This window comes from Ascidia mentula, chromosome 1 (genome assembly GCF_947561715.1).
Source record: "Ascidia mentula chromosome 1, kaAscMent1.1, whole genome shotgun sequence".
Taxonomy (NCBI): Eukaryota; Metazoa; Chordata; class Ascidiacea; order Phlebobranchia; family Ascidiidae; genus Ascidia; species Ascidia mentula.
The window spans coordinates 26,041,105-26,058,323 of NC_138566.1; the positions used below are offsets into that span (position 1 = coordinate 26,041,105).

Here is a 17,219-nt window from a genome sequence, read left to right on the forward strand (position 1 = left end):
CAGCAAAGCTTTTTGATGCGATGCAGTACAATGCCTGGTGTTGAGAGGTTTATAACGTTAGTTAAAGTGATTTTTTACTATATGCTGTAAGACTGAACTGGATTAATTAAATTGCTTTTCCAATACAGATTAAATTAATAGATGTCAGGGTATTATTGCCAAGCATAATGCTAATCTATATTTATGTAAAAAGCATTTAATGTAGATTTTCGATTCAATTAGTTTTCTATCGTGGTGCAGTTACATTAAATAAAAAGTGTCGTTTCCACCAAGTTCAGATTTGGGTCTAAATAATAAAGTTAAACCACCTCAAAACAAAGCAATAAACAATTCGCAAATGTACGAGACGGAATAATTTTGTTGGTTTCCTCTACGGATAGCCATGGATGTGGTGGTAATTTCATAGATGCCGGGGCGCTGTGAAATGAAAACTCATAAAGTTGTATGACAGAATAATCTTGCTGATGGCCGATGACTTGCACTATACAAAATTTTCGAAATACAAAATAAAGACGGTCTGACGATCCTAATTTCCAAACACCCACTCATTTTGCACAATTTCTGATCCGACATAATTTTTTTTTTGCAAAACTCTACTATCGACATTTTGTTTTGCAGCATTACAAAGTATGAATTTACTTTTCGTGTTGTACTTAACACTACTGCCTGTTGTCTTCTCCCAAACTTGGCACAAGCATGGAACAAGTGAATATTTGATTGGGTCAAGAGCGGATAAAGTCAACAGCTCTTCTGAAGCAGAAACTGCATGTCAAGGATGGAATGCTCATGTAGCCAACGTCAAAACAAACGATACTTTTCATTTTTTAGTGGCTAAGATTGGAAATCTCACTGGCAAGTCTTTTGTCTGGAGTAAACTCACAATTGTAATGCAAACTAATCACTATTTCTTTTAATGTATTGAATAACTCTGGTTTGTAATGCTATGATATCAATTACGTGGATCAGTATACTGATATAGTCCATACAGGTTGTGAGATTCAAAACTGCTTTAAATCATATGTGTACGGTTAAACTAATGTTGTCAAAGTAATCAAGTATTGTCATTTCTTTGAAGAACGACCCTACTCCTATTTCATTGGAGCGAAACGAAATGGGAGTACAAACAACTTTAAGTGGACAGATGGATCTAGAGTTGATAATCCACAGTGGAGGGTGTGGAGGTTTGGGGGTAGGACATTCAGTGAACCAAACAACGACGGTGGACATGAAGATTGTGTGACAATGGGTTGGAGATGGGAACCCGGAGACTTGAGGTGGATGGATTATCCATGCGACCAACCGGCTCGATACATTTGTGAAAGGCGGTCAGGTTAGATACTTTGGGTCAAAAACCATAGCCGAGGAAATGACATAGAAACTTACAACTTGTGAATAGATAGTTTTTCTGCAAATAAACACTGTTTTCCTGATGACATGTTGTTGCAGCAACGACATCGACCACGACGGTTAACACTGCAGCGTTAAGAACAAGTACAACAACAACAACATCCAAGCACGCCAAAGGAAGTACCACGTCTGTTGGGATAGAGTTATCCAGCGGTACCAACGAATTGACCAAGAAAACAACCGTACTGATTACCACGACCGGTAAACCAACAGACATAGTTGTAACAGTCTTATGCACTAGCACAATAAGTATTTATAAATACTGTTGAATATACCCAATTAATTTAAACTTTTCATAAACTACACCCAAAAACAGTGTTTAATTTCCAACCAATATTGTAGCATCCAACAGCACCAACTTATCAGCTATCATTGGTTGGACGCTGGCTTGCATTGCAGTGATTGCCCTAATTTGCATGGTTGGATATCATGTGATGAAGCAAAGACGAAAAACAAGGCGAGATCAAAAATTGTTGTTTGTTTATTATCTGAAGAGTAAACACTGTTTTTAGGGATGTTGGATTGGAAAATCCCACCGAAGTCACATTTGCAGCAGCGGCAGGTGAGTGAACAGTCTACGGTGACCAACGCTTTATTTGCATGTTATATAATTTTTTGTTAATTTGGACGCATTATCAAACGGCGATGATCTCGATAGTCTATTATTTAATACACAAGTTATTCTGTTCCCCATCAGAAGTCGATTTGGATAATCAATTCTTTAGTCTGCTGTGTCTGCGATGTTTTTAGACAGCCTGTAAACATGCGTTTTTATTCTTTGTCGAGGTTGACTTTACAAGCCGAGTGCACTAAAAAATACACGTCACCAGAAAATCATCAACTCATCAACTTGAAATTATGTTTTGTGTTTTTGATTTAATCACTTCTTGTCTCAACATCTGTAGATAACGGACAACCAGACGATGCGTACATTTTGCCACAAGCCATCCCATTGACCAATAACCAACCAGCACGGCAGAACCATCCTTCTAACCAACACCAACCAAACCCTGACATCAACCATTACGAAACCACGCAAGATCCTCAATACGTGAATATTAAAACTACTGATGGGAATTCAGAATACATGAATTTCAAGTAAAGTTCCAGAAAACGAAAAACAATTATCACTGCATACTTTCAAAGTTTTAATTATGTTTGTTGATTCTAATTAAATCATGATTAAAGGGCTTCGATCCTAATAAGTCTCATCAGTGCAGCTATGTTGTGACTTTGAACGACCTTGTCAGCTAAATAGATGACATAGACATTATTGGCTCAATTGCTTGTACTTGTCTTGAAATGTTGGTATTGTGTTTTTATGATGTAGTTGATTTTTTAATGTAAGCCTTGCATTGCTGCATTGCGTCGAACTACTTCCTTATGGGAAGTTCCTCCTGCCAACGTCGTCATCAATTAAGTAAAGCTTGATTGTTACGTAGGAGCCGTGCAGCTTCCCGAACTAATACTCACGCGGTTCTTATGATTGGTATTTACTCACTGCAGCACGAATATCAACTTAGCCATTGTGCCTTGATCCACTACACGTTGATAAACAAAGATTTGCTCTGTTTGTTGTGTACGAGTGAAGTGCAAGAATAAAAATGTATTTGGGATTTGGGATTTGTGATGCAAGAACTCGTTTGAAGCAGATCTTGACCTACTTACGATTAATTTCAGGACAATCACGTATTTCTTTACCCTGCCAGGCCTGTTTAGTTTTATTTATTTTCTGTTTAGTTGACGAAGAAATGTAATAATCCAGTAATAGACCAAATCAACTCGGAAAACCGTCCTCCGGATTAAACTCATGCGACTGTTGTGCATCTTTGGTCATCGTGATTCATTTGCTGAGTTGAGCAATGGCTTTCATTTCCTATGCAGATACTCGATATGGTAACTGTGTTATGTGTGGAGTTCTGTGCGATCGACGCAAAATATGGCCCACATTTGCGTTACATTTAGTTCTGGTTGCTTTTTTTTGCTCAATCGCGCTTGAGAATATTAAAACCAAAGCCATTGTAATCACGCTTTCTACGCATTTCCAAGTTGTGATGCCCAGCAAAACGACATAGGAAAAAAAGAACTAATTTCCAGTTTAGGTCAATTTCACAAAGGACAATTTAGTAGGAAATACTTGCTGAGCTGGTGGCAGGTGACAAAATTGTAACCAGTAGAAGCAACGACATTATAGTTGTGTTATAACCCATGTATATAGATAACTTATGCAACCAAATTAGCTACGTAAATAAACTTAAATTAAACACAGGTAGTTCCTTCGCAAAAATGAAATAGGGTCAAATTAAATACAGGTATTTTTATTTGCAAATTAGTAATGCAAAATTGCGCAAACAATTCCATGAATTGCGCAATCAACGCTGGAAAACTTGGTCTATTTTGTTTGTTTGTCGAAATGCAACCACAGAAAAAGCAAACAAGAACGGGTTTCTGGTGGAATACGTTTACGCGGAGGAAGTGCGGTTCACCAATCGTGCGAAACAATGGCAAAGAGCGTGTTAATTTTGCAGTGAGGGCTAAGGAGTCATTTCCAGCCGTGTACTTTACGTTAAAATTAGTTTGATGAATTGCTTTGTCACTTTGAACAACCTGGAATAAATTATCCATATCAGCTTTAATCTATTGCCTTTTTGCAATTGTTAGGTAGTCAAAAAACCCAACATGAAAGGACACACCAACCAACCAACGAGCAGTTTCAACAACCACATTACGTGAACTCTCCAAGAACCGTGCACTACCAAAACGACACTGATTATGTTAACTTTTAATTAGATAAGGTTTCCATTGCACTCGGTTGAATAGTCGTATAAACCTGCCATAGTCAAAGTGTCATAATTTGAGCCTCCCAAAATACAAAACATTACAGAAATAGCTGGTGTTTCAAAATAGAATCCTCCAATAATTTTTGTGTTGTTTTTCCAAAATTTATGCAACTAAAGTGACCTTTGTATGGCCTTGGTTGGTATTTGAAATGAGAATTGTAACCCCCTAAGCTGCTGCGCTTCGATGTTGTTGTCACGTGACATGCCTCCGGCTTGTTGCTCGTTGTTGCTGCTGCTGTTTCCCTTTTGCCTGCTCAGTCCTTTATTACCCCGACGCTTTTCTTGCATGCGCTCATTGTAGTACTGATGATGAACCCAGTTAGTGTTCGAAACGTTTACTAATGATTAACATCATTTTAGCTTTGGCTTTCATTTTCAAAGTTATCAACTCCAAATATTTTGCACCCAAGTAACCCCCTACTTTGTACATATCTTGTAGAATGTTTCTCGTAACTTTTTTTTTTAATGAAATATTTTCTCTGTAAAGACCCTGTTTTGACATTTTCACGCAGGTATTCTAGTAGTTATCACATGTTGAACCACGAATTTCCGTTTTCCCTTATAAAGAGAAAAAATCCCCAGTCGTCACTTATCAACAGTGGTTGGCATCTCTCGCGGTAATTGATCGCCTCTCACCTCATAAACTGAAGCGCATTTCAGTGTGTGGTGAACGTAGCAGATGAGCGGAGAACCAAGAAATATAGTTACGAGAATTTTCGACGTCAAAATGTCAACAGGCTGGTATTAAGTAAACGTTTTGTTGTCTGGTGTAATAACGTAACACGATAACGCATTCCAACAGCAAGACAAGGATGTAAACAATCCTGTGGGTTAGAATGTAACTCTTTTGGAAAACGTACTTAAACTTACGTGCGAGGTTCACTGCAATCCCTTGAACTTTATAAGCACGTTTCTCGGTGACTTGTGATTGTCGTGTTACAACACAGATGCCATGCTATTGTGAACCCAGAAGATGTGCAAATAGTAACGCGTTTTCTTGGATGCATTGTACTGTGGTATAGTAGCCTTATAGCATATATTACAAGAATGTCATTTATCCTTTTGTCAAACAATTGTTTCATTCCTTTTCCAAATTTTATTTGAATTTTCTGGCATTTCAATTAAAAAGACCCGGTGTCTCATTAATCATTGACGTAAATTGTGTCGTTTTTCTAATGAGGTTCTGCCAGGGTTCATGCAATGAAGCTGTTGGATTTGTTCGTAATGATGCAGGTTTTGGTGTGGTTGTATCTGGTTTTGTCGATGTTGTGTCATTGCTTAATTGGTTGCTTCAAGATCTTTAGTTCTAACATAGTTTTACATTTCCAACAATATCATGGTCGGATGTTATGACGTTAGCAGAGCATTTAGCCGCTAGTAATAATCCCCAACGCGTTTGAACGTCAGATCTAAATCCGAAATCTCAAGCCAAAATTTGCTTTCTGGCGTCAACAAACTGAAAAAGGTCTTTGTCAAACGGATTTTCATTTTCTACGAAAGATCCTGATACTGAGGGTCACATTAAGGTAGCCACGCGGTTAAGAATCTTCATCCTGCAAACTATGCGGGATTTTCCTCCAACAAAAGTTTTTGGTTTCGATCCATTTCTATGCAGTCATTATTCAACGAAGGTTAGTTGCTCAAGTAAACAATGGGTGTACTGTAACGTAATAATGACGCGCACAAGCTTGTAGAATCAGACCAGTAAGTTATGTTACCGGTAAGAACCAAGTTAAGGCAGCAAAGCTTTTATTGCGGTACAATATAATGTCTTGTGTTGAGAGGTTTATACCATTAGTTATAGTTCTTTTCAACACATGGTCGGTCAGATTGAACAAATCACAGCCTTCTCAGGCCATGTCAGGCAAATAATCTAAATTTTGCAAATGAGCATTCGATGCTTTACATAGTTTCTTGTTTATATTTTCCTTAGCCATAAGATCACTATAGGGCAGACATATTGCACTTGGTTTGGACACAAGCGTTGATTATGGTAATTTATCCGGGTATGTGTCGTGTGTTGCTGCTGGTATTACCCTTTCTCCCTACTTCTCTTTCAAAAACATGTGCAAGAAGTGGAACTTGTATGTGAGTACCACAAATATCCTATGTTTATTTATGTAAATTAGTAATGCAAAAAAGTGCAAACAATTCCTTCAATTGCGCAATCAACGCTGGAAAGCTTGGTCTCTTTTGTTTGTTTATCAAATGCAACCACAGAAAAAAAAAAAAGACTTATTCCGTACATATTTTTAGGTGTTCGATGTCCGACAACAGCGGAACCATTGACCTGCGGAGTATTGGTTCGACCAACGGCACCCCAAGGTGGTCAATCCGCGACCAACCGTGGACTTTCAAATACAATCCATGTGTTGGTTTCACTTCTCCACAGTTCACTGACCTTGCTGTAAGTGCTGGCATGAAACTACACAAACGTTAGTTGCCACACGTGTCACTAAACGTGAGGCAGTTATATTGCTTACATGCTGCGCGCATAAGCAAGAAGGTTGTGTTCGTACAACAATAGGGTTGCCAGAAGTCCTGGCTTTCGCACACATTCCTCGTATGTTGTTGTTAAAATCTCATAGATGACTTAAAACAATATTTCAAAACTGTCAAACAATGTTCAAATTTTTGGAAGTTGTTTGCTGCGAACAAAAAAATTCGTGCGAAAGCGATACTATTGTTGCGTTACGTCATAGAAGGTGCTTTGGTCTTGCGAGTGCTGACAGCCTCATGCGTTTAGGAATGGAAAAAATTGTAAAACTGGTTTAGTATAGTATTGCATTAAATAGGGGACAACAGCAGAAGTCAATTTGTGTAAACAAACAACGTCTCTCTTCAATGTAATGGCAGAGGGAACGACGTAAGTTTGAAGCCTGTATACATTTTAATGCAGGTTCACCAGCGAAACAACACAAACCCTGCAGAGGAATTCGACCTCGGTGTTCAAACAAGCGAAACGTTTGTAACTGATTTTCAAGGGGCCGTTTCCATCACATACCTTTCAAAAGACAAATTCAGGTAATATTCACATCTGCTTCTCTCCATTAAATTAATAGCTTGGTTTTCATGTTTTAATCATTCATGTTTCAAGTATTTTATTCGTTGGAAACACTAGGCAGCTAATGTTTCGTTGTAGATTCATTTTATATTGATATAACTAAAGCGCATCATTACAAACCTCACCACGATATTTTAAACAAAATTTAGCTTGTTAACATTTGGAAATGATAATATTTTGTACTGCGGTTGCTTAGATCCTTTTAATAGTGCAATATATGTTGTAAATAAATGCAAAACATTTGGGATTCGGAACCACACTATTCTGTGCATAAACCGCCATATGTGTCTTTCGGTTAAAACATTCTCACGGGTTTTTAATCAAACTTTATTGTTTTTAGACTTACTCGTGTTTTTCTGGTTTGCGAACCCGCTGTCACCGACCATAATCTGCGGTTCATCGGTGAACTCGTAATAACCGAATACGTAAGCTCAATAAGCGACCTCCATGTGTATATCATTGGTTTAACTTCTCACTTCCCACCAACATTTCCTTTGAATATAAATTTCTCAAATACATCAATGTCTGGGAAACCCGATCTATACGAGTTCAATGCACAGAGGTTTCATAAATCGACGTTTTTTATTTACGTTGCAGTATTTCATCTTAACAAGTCCCTGCGCGTGTCCAGGGGCTTGTGACGTCAAAGGAATTATTCGTAAGTCTCTTTATTTCTTTTTAAAGCAATTCAAAGGGCATTACCTTAAACCACATCCGTCTTAGACTTTACCTCAATAAATCACCGCTGATAGATTGTAAACATTCTCAATGCAAATGAAGTAATGGTTTTGAAACAAAGTCAAAAACAAAAGAGTGTCGTGGTCTACATATAGTGGCTAGTAAACAACTTGCTAAGCGACCTTCACAATTACAACCCATAATGCTCAGAATATTGCAGCTGAGTTCGCCATTGCAATAGGGCGATCCTACCTTGCTATGTCACACAACATGAGACACTTTTTTTAAATTGCACAATTAATTTCTGCCTTAAATTTTAACTTAAATTGTTCTTTACGTTACATATGGCACACTATCACTCTGATAAATCTTACAAAAGTATTTGCGGCTTCAGTTAGAAGCATATTTGCATTATATAACATGACCATTAACCGTACCTAATTTGAATCCTCCCCAATTTACAGAAGAGACAACAACAAAAGCTGAAACAACAACAAAAGTTGCTGCAATAGCTACAGCAACAGCGTCAGATGTCCTACTGAAGCACTCAACAGAAGTAGAAAACAGAATCACAGCACAAACCCAAGGTAAACGTAGAACAGGAAACAACAAATATTGGATTTGGTGTAACGATTGCAAAAACAGAGATATTGCTTTTCCAAAGTAAACTACACACATTTTGTTTAAATTTGAATGAAATGTGGGACATATGTAACTAAAAGACGATATTTTATTTTTCTGTGATATTTTTCAGCTATTAGTGGGCTAATTTACTGGAAAACGCTGACCATCATTGGTTGGGTGATTGCTGGTGTTTCCGTAACTGTGACCTTGTGCATTACTATCTTCTGCGTAACATCACAAAAATCCAATAGAAGGTAATTAATTGGAAGGCTAACAGTGTCGTTTTGTATGGTGTCAGTTACGTAATGGTGGCAAATTTATACACGGTGCTACATTAAAACAACTTTGACAAACTTCCGATTAACTCCTTCACACAGCATGTTATATTTGCAGACCCGTCCTTTCCGAGGAATCCAAAAGACAGACAGGCATGTTTTATATAAGTTTTTTATTATAATTGAAGTGGGTTTGAGGATAAATGTTAAAGTTACTCGTGCTCCATGACTTTAACTCATAGTTTGAAAGCAGGAAACCAGTTTGCCATTAATCATCATTGATCATCATGGTGTTTAAGCTTTATAAAAATATATATCTGTTACAAATGTTGATTACAACGGATTTCTGGTGGAATACGTTTACGCGGAAGGTACGGTTCACCAATCGCGCGAAACAATGGCAAAGTTCGTGTTTCACTTTTGCAGTGAAAGCTTCAAAACATTTCCAGGCACCTACTATACGTTAGAATCATTTTGATGAATCGCTTTGCCACTTTAAACAACAAGGAATGAATTATCCATATCAGCTTTAATCTATTGCCTTTTTGCAATTGTTAGGTAGCCAAAAAGCCCAACATGCAAGGACACACCAACCAACCAACGAGCAGTTTCAACAACCACATTACGTGAACTCTCCAAGAACCGTGCACTACCAAAACGACACTGATTATGTTAACTTTTAATTAGATAAGGTTTCCATTGTACGTGGTTGAATAGTCGTATAAACCTGCCATAGTCAAAGTGTCATAACTTGAGCCTCCCAAAATACAAAACTTTACAGAAACAGCTGGTGTTTCAAAATGGAATCCTCCAATATTTTTGTGTTGTTTTGCCAAACTTTATGCAACTTAAGTGGCCTTTGTATGGCCTTGGTTGGTATTTTAAATGAGAATTGTAACCCTTACTTTGTAAATATCTTGTAGAATGTTTCTTGCAATATTTATTGAATGAAATATTCTCTGTAAAGACCCTTCTGCTTCTGCAACTTTTATTCCGCAAAAAAGGTTTTCCTGAAACATTTTCTTGGATGCATTGTACTGTGGTATCGTGGCCTCATAGCATTTATTGCAAGAATGTCGTTTATCCTGGTGTTATTTTGACTGAAAAAGCGTTCGTAGTTATGTTTCCCGTAATACAACAGGTAAAGCGAAATAATTACTTTCGTTATTTTATCGCGCTGTGACACTGACGCTTTGGAAAGGAATTACGTAAAACAGGAGAAAGGGTTTTTCCCGAGCACGTCATTAACGGATTTGTGTCGATTATGCGTTACCTGGGAAAAGTGAAAGATGACGTGACTACAGGGTTAAACCACGACGTTTAACGTTGTTTGTAATCTAGCAGTATGGGTTATACGAAACGTTGGCTAATAAACAAAATCAGCACATTGGTTTTACCGTTACATAAACCTTCGTTTTAAGTGAACCTGTTTAGAACTTAGATTCGATATTTGTTTTAACATCATAAACGTTGGCTTCATACGTTCCAAGGTTCAACAACATAAAGAATGTGGTCGATTTAATTTTCACAAGCGACAAGGAGACACGTAAAGATTTCTATCCTTCACTGTGCAACGGGTTGAACAGACCCTTGTTTGCAGTTTACAGAAGAGTGAAGCGAATGTACGACAAGAGAAACTATAAAGGAAAGTGAGTAAAACTTTTGGAAACATTTTATTTGTAGGTTTCTCATCAATAAACTTCCAACAATAATTTATAAATGTTTTTTTAGCAATCTTACTTGTGTCTATTTTAATTGATGGATATGTATTGCTTTGTCTTGGTATTTGTGAAATAAATTTGCAAATCACGGATACTAGAAAAGTAACAGACAACCATAATCCGTGCATTAGACTTGTTGGTATGGCAACGCAATAAAAGGTGTCCTGTTTGTCAGATACTCAGAAGAGGAGGTTAACAAACTGAAGGAGTTGCGGAAAATGTACGGGCACGATTGGTCGGTTATTGGACAGGAACTCGGTCGTAGTTCGGATTCAGTTAAAGACCGATGTCGTCTGATCAAAGACGATCTAACTACAGGTTAGGAATAATTATTCTTTGTTTCGTCACAAACGCGCTTTGTTAGCTTTCGTTTTTTTTTGCTAAAGTAACTGTGGTTGAGATTGGTGACTTTGTGGTGGAATGTAACACAGAAAATATTGTGACCGCCTCAATTACAATTCCGTTTAGTAGGCTTCGCTTGTCCGGGACGTTTCGTGGGCAACCTTCAGTTTGACTGAATTGAAGCTCGCGCGAGTCTGATGCTAATCTAGAACGAAATCGCTCACAGATCGATAACCTTAACATCTTTGTCCACCGTGTTCGTGAAATTAGCGAAAATCTCGCCGGGTCTTCATACTTTCCGATATCCAATAACCGGTAATACTGTGGTAATCCTAATGAAAGTTCTTGACTTTCTCTTTTTGTGCTTCCGTGAATACAAACCAGGGATGGGCGAACTTATTGTAAACTCGCATTCCAGAAATAGGTTGGCCACTGGGTCACGTGAGTAAAAGTGCACAAACAGTTTTGACGCAAGTTCATGAACTGCCCCCTTTACAATAATTCACAACAATTTAGTGTAAACGTTGCAACCGTAAAAAAACAGGCAATGAAAAATTGAATTTAACTGTTGTATAAACACCGTTGTAAAGCGCCATTAGATTATGCCAACTCCTGGCGGACCAGACTTAATGATATAAGAGACCAGATTGGTCCGCGGACCGTAGCTTGCCCCTCTATGCTATAGACGCATGAAATATTGCTGTGTTCAGGTCGTTGGACGTCTATGGAGGAGAGCAAGCTTGACTTTGCTGTTCACGCCGTCACCAACACCAGCTTAGGCGAATCTGTTACTGACGGTGTTTCCTGGCCCCTGGTCGCAGAAATTGTAAGTATTTGATCACATAATCAGCTTTACGGTAGACCTACACTATAACGAAAAACCACCTGTGCTTATCTCTATATAAATGCCACCAGTTTTGTCATTTAAAAGGTATTATAAGTTAAATAATTAAATATACGTGATCGGAAGGCATGGGACTGGAATTTTGCCGGTTTTCACAAAGTTCAATTCTTTTCACATTAAATGGATTTCTTTCGAATACTTTTACACCATTTTCTTTGCACTTTAGTTTAGGTTTTTGTTTAAATCACGTTGTTGATTACTCCGCAAATGCAGAAAGAACAACTGACTTAGAATAAACCGAATGTAACAGTGAGCTGTACGACCATGAACTGATATTAACTTCCTCAGGTGAAAACACGCACTGAGAAGCAATGCCGGACTAAGTGGTTAAATTACTTGAACTGGAAGCGAATGCAGGGAGACCCGTGGACGAAGAACGATGACAAACTTCTGGTGGCAAAGTACGTGTATTGGTTGAGACGATTTTGTTATGATTTAGAGGCAATACTTCATTGTAACTGATGTTTTGACCCCGCATGTACTACCAGCCTTATGGTAATCACTGCTTTACATTATGGCAAAAAAAAAAACATTTTCAAGCGCTTGTGTCGAAAACGCGTATACGTTTCCTCAGAAAGGTTTTGATCGTTCGTCACTGTTTACGTTAAAACTTATATACGAGATATTTGTTCGCAGAATATCTGATACCGACGTTGGAGCGGAGAATGAGGTGGATTGGTCGGGCATGTGTGGGGATTGGAAAAGCGCACGATCTCCACAGTGGCTTCGACTCAAGTGGAACGGATTAAAAAAGTTGATACCGGAAAACGAGTCGGAAAATTTCACTTTTAAAGGTAAGTTACAGTCAGTTCAAGAATTTCTTGTTGATTGCTATAACGTATACAACCTGACACTGATTAAATTGTGTTAGGGTTCTGTCCTGCTACGTCGTTATAAATCCGTGATCTAATCTGTTTGTAGCTTGTGTGTTGGTTTTGCATCGGAATTTAAAACGTAATAACTTGACGTCATCGTTTTATGTCCATCAGAGACTGTGACGTATCTTAAAAATCACTTCTCCACTTCAAACCCAACCAGAACATGGGAAAAGACGAAAAAACCTTCCTCCGATCGTCTGAAGCAAATCCACGGGAAGCAACACAAAATTAGTGCCGCAGATTTGCGTAAGTTCGAGATTTGCATCAAGATGAATGGCCAACTTTATGTTTTCTAAATTATTGCTGAATGCTGCCGGGCATGTTTTCTTGCTGCAATACGGATACTGATGAAGGCTGCTGCATGGTGGCCGAAACGTTGTTACAGTGAAATGGATGTTTTCCGTTACAATCCCTGGACAAGAAAAATTTGATGCAAATAGATTCCATGCTAAATAAGATTTTTCCATTTTTATTTCAATTACTTGCATCCCACGGTTCGATAAACGCGAGTCCGTTTTAAGATTTCAACGGATTTGAAACGTAAAAATGTAGCATCTTCTTTGATAAAACTTCGCACGAAAAAAGCACATCCCTATTTAACAAAATATACACGTTAAAAAGTACAGACAAAAACGTGTTTTAATTTTCGAATTGATTTACAAGAAAGATTAATTCCTTTGCGCTTTGTGGCCTGGATGGCACGCAAACATGTTCTACTGATTGCAATAAACCTTGACCAACAACTTGGGTGATTTTGAGTTAATTTAACCGTGAAATTGTACAGGAGCACTTCGTAGCAATGGAGTCCACATTCTGAGCAAAGAGGAACTTGAACAAGACGACAGTGGGAACATCACCACCAGCGTGATCAGCCAATCGGAAGACACTACGTCAGCGCCACTCTTCATACAAACCAACGACCCCGACCACTTGGTGTCGCAAGAGCTCCTTGAATCGTCCACGAATGTGGGGAGTCCCCATGACAGATTTCGTCTTCTCACAGTAAATTATGACGTCACGTCGTGTGTTTTCAAATTAACGGCGGTTTGTGGAACTCCATATGCGACCCATGTGTATTGGAGTCGATACGTTGTTTTATTATATCCGTTTTTTCCCTTTTGTCCGAGTCGGGAGAGTGTTTTATTGGGTAATGAAACGCAATGAAATGTGGGGTTTGGAAATAAGACCAGGCCTACTTGCACGTAGCTTGTTGTTAATTGATATTTGCACTCAAGTCTGCTACGTCGGCTGCTTTCTGTTCAACAATTTCCTGTTGTTTATACAACATGTCGCTGTTTAAATTAAGCTTAGGATCCAGTCATTCCACCTTCTATTTAAAATTTTGGCGACAAAAAACAGCCCAATTCCTTCATTCGTTGATGATGTTTTAATTCAATGATTTTCTAAACAACTTGTGTGTGTTTCAGGATGCAAACGACGGGAGCAACAAACCTCAATTTAACGAATGTGAGTCTTTGTTATAGAAAATTGTTCATTGGAAACCATCATTGATGTCACTGAAATTCTGTCAGTTTGTGTCTGTCATTAATTAGATTTTGATAACTGTCGTCTGACTTATTCAACCGTTGGCTAACTTTATGAAATGGCCGGATAGTTTGGAAACGCACGACGAGATATGAAAAACTCCAACTAAATAATCATGACTACATGATTAGATCATTTTATTTTCCTTTCTATTCGGCAGCTCTCATATGCGATGGAGGTGGGAGCCAACTTCCTCTTGGAACTTACAGAATTACCTCCACCTCATCCGATGGAATTTACATCATACAAGCGGCAGATACATCGTCCAGTGACGTAAGTACAATACATACAGTGTGTAGGATAAAGGTCGGTAATGTTAAAAGTGAATATCCCGGGTCAAATCAGTAGCGGTTTAATTGACTTTTTCTGCTTGGCCATGTGTTGACCTTCACACGTCCTCGTGCAAACAAAGTTGTTCTTATGTTCCAATAAGGAAGCCTAAACATTCGTAGGTATGTAAAAACTTAATTTGACTTTCAACGTTTAGTGTTTACGTCATCTCAGATTATTTTGTTGCCATGTTTTAAATAAATTTTTTAACAAGCAACCACATATTAATTATGGTCGTCGAACTTATCCCACGGAAGCAGAATTTCTGTTCTTACTGAAAACTTAGATATTCTTCGTTTACTCTGGGCTTAAGAAATATAATAAGGAAACCAGTCGATACCGTGAACACTTTGCTTGAACCACACAAAAACCACAACCTTGCCACAATTTATCTCGACTAAATCTGCAAATTCCTCACCAACAGGAAGTGACGTTAACGACTGATGACGATCGTTCCATAAACATCACACTTCCATCAGAAGTACTTAACACTATGCTCAAGCTCGACAGCTCCAAACTTGCCACTGACGTAACCGAAGTGACGTCATCATGCACTGGTAGTGACGTGGCATTCGACGCGAACGTGGATTCAGGTAATTCATATCAGCATGTTACCATTGTTCCTCAACTATTTAAACTATAAGTGATAGTAAACAAGGTGGTTCAAAATAATTCAGCAATTACATGTTTATGCCAAAAAACTTTTCGCCATGTTTCATCGGTATCTGCAGTGACGTCATATGTAATGACGTATATATTTTTCCAGTTTATTTAACGGAGTCTTCAGACATTCCCGTGTTAGGAAGTGTGGCTCATGACGTCACAATCGGATCTCCTGGTCACACCGATTCAAACTCGTGTTGTTTACAAGAGGAATTAAGCCCGCTTGCAGGTTGGTCAATTTTACACGTTATTATCCTATGTTAAAGTGGCTGCCCGTGTACAGTTTACCTCATACAGTAAACCCCGGTTTAACCTCGTTCTGATTTGGAATCCTTTCTGCCCAAGACATCCTTGTGACTTGCAGACGAAAATTCACAAGTGTTGGCAACGTTTCGCACTACTTACAGTAAGCGCTGGAGGGTACACCAGACAAGTGACTATGACGTCATACGGGCATTGATAATTGGGGTTATTTTGTCAATGGAGTGATTGCCATGTTATTTCCTCGCGTCTTTCCTCCCAACAATGCTGTTCACACCTTGCGTTAGTTATTTTCTACAGTCGAATTCGTCACCTAATATGAATTATACGGTTTCACAAACACATCCGGTAACCTGTACTTACGTCTGTTGTGTGACACACCAGTGCAGTAATAACCAATATATACATGGGTACAAGGTTTTTTAGTTTACGTTTGTGCGATTGCGGCAATCGAATTAGGATGCAAAGCAAGCAGCTGCAAATCATTTGCTTTCCCAATTTGATCCGAATTCAGAATCTGAAATAATTAAGCCGGTTTACCCTAAAAAAAATGTTGTAAATCCAGCCAAATTAGGCAAATATCCGGATTAGCCGAATTTAGTAAATTTGTTGTGTTAGCTTCTTGCGACATTACGACTAAAAGTGTTCATAAAACTTATAGATCTTCCACTTATAATTGTATTTGGTCTCACGGGTTTGTTGAATTAAACGTCTTATGAAGGTTTCTAGGGTGGCCTTGGTTATTGTAAGGTTACCATGTATTATTATTTCATGTAGCTGAAAAGTAAATTCTGTTTTTTGTGCAGAAAACCTCCTGTGACGTGTCGGGGAAAACCCTTTCTCCAGTTTCTCAAGTTTACCTTCTCTTCATCGTGACGTAACTACTTCCCGAAGCGTCAGTGTGCTTTGTGATGCAATAATGTCAATTGTTTTTTCAATTATTTGTTTGTTTTTTGTCATCCTTGAACAAAAGGATATTTGTGCGCCCGTACATTGACGTAATAATTAAGGATTCGAACTTGGCGAATTGTTTTGCTTCAAAGTCTGTAAATGTTGTGAACGTTTTCCAACAATATCAAAGCCGTCCATCACAGTAAGTTAACCGAGTCTGTTCGTTTGGCTGCAGCCTCCAATCTGGAATATTTCCTCCACGTCTTTCCTCCCAACAAACGTTTTCGGTTTCTTTGAAAGTAACAAAGTTTGGTATCCCAATGAACAATGGGTGTACTGTGACGTAATAATGACGCGCATAAGTTTGCAGTATCAGGCCAGGAAGCTATACAAAGAGCTAGTATATGACAGCAAAGCTTTTTGATGCGATGCAGTACAATGCCTGGTGTTGAGAGGTTTATAACGTTAGTTAAAGTGATTTTTTACTATATGCTGTAAGACTGAACTGGATTAATTAAATTGCTTTTCCAATACAGATTAAATTAATAGATGCCAGGGTATTATTGCCAAGCATAATGCTAATCTATATTTATGTAAAAAGCATTTAATGTAGATTTTCGATTCAATTAGTTTTCCATCGTGGTGCAGTTACATTAAATAAAAAGTGTCGTTTCCACCAAGTTCAGATTTGGGTCTAAATAATAAAGTTAAACCACCTCAAAACAAAGCAATAAACAATTCGCAAATGTACGAGACGGAATAATTTTGTTGGTTTCCTCTTAAGGATAGCCATGGA

General features: G+C 38.2%; 2 protein-coding genes across 2 annotated transcripts; both read left to right on the plus strand.

Moving 5' to 3' along the window:
* Positions 1-622: 622 nt before the first annotated feature.
* On the plus strand, positions 623-2,995 carry LOC145910828 (uncharacterized). Its single transcript, XM_082998040.1, has 6 exons — positions 623-852; positions 1,076-1,330; positions 1,447-1,608; positions 1,750-1,864; positions 1,920-1,969; positions 2,313-2,995. The coding sequence occupies exons 1-6, from the start codon at positions 630-632 to the stop codon at positions 2,507-2,509; spliced, it is 1,002 nt and encodes a 333-aa protein (XP_082854166.1). The 5' UTR covers positions 623-629; the 3' UTR covers positions 2,510-2,995.
* Positions 2,996-6,203: 3,208 nt separating this feature from the next.
* Positions 6,204-16,765, plus strand: LOC145890633 (uncharacterized). Its single transcript, XM_082981757.1, has 19 exons — positions 6,204-6,335; positions 6,504-6,654; positions 7,147-7,271; positions 7,652-7,736; positions 7,909-7,969; positions 8,454-8,576; positions 8,744-8,867; positions 10,379-10,537; positions 10,785-10,927; positions 11,662-11,777; positions 12,144-12,256; positions 12,492-12,649; positions 12,845-12,979; positions 13,518-13,735; positions 14,161-14,200; positions 14,439-14,551; positions 15,033-15,201; positions 15,375-15,500; positions 16,339-16,765. The coding sequence occupies exons 1-19, from the start codon at positions 6,238-6,240 to the stop codon at positions 16,350-16,352; spliced, it is 2,271 nt and encodes a 756-aa protein (XP_082837883.1). The 5' UTR covers positions 6,204-6,237; the 3' UTR covers positions 16,353-16,765.
* Positions 16,766-17,219: the final 454 nt, after the last annotated feature.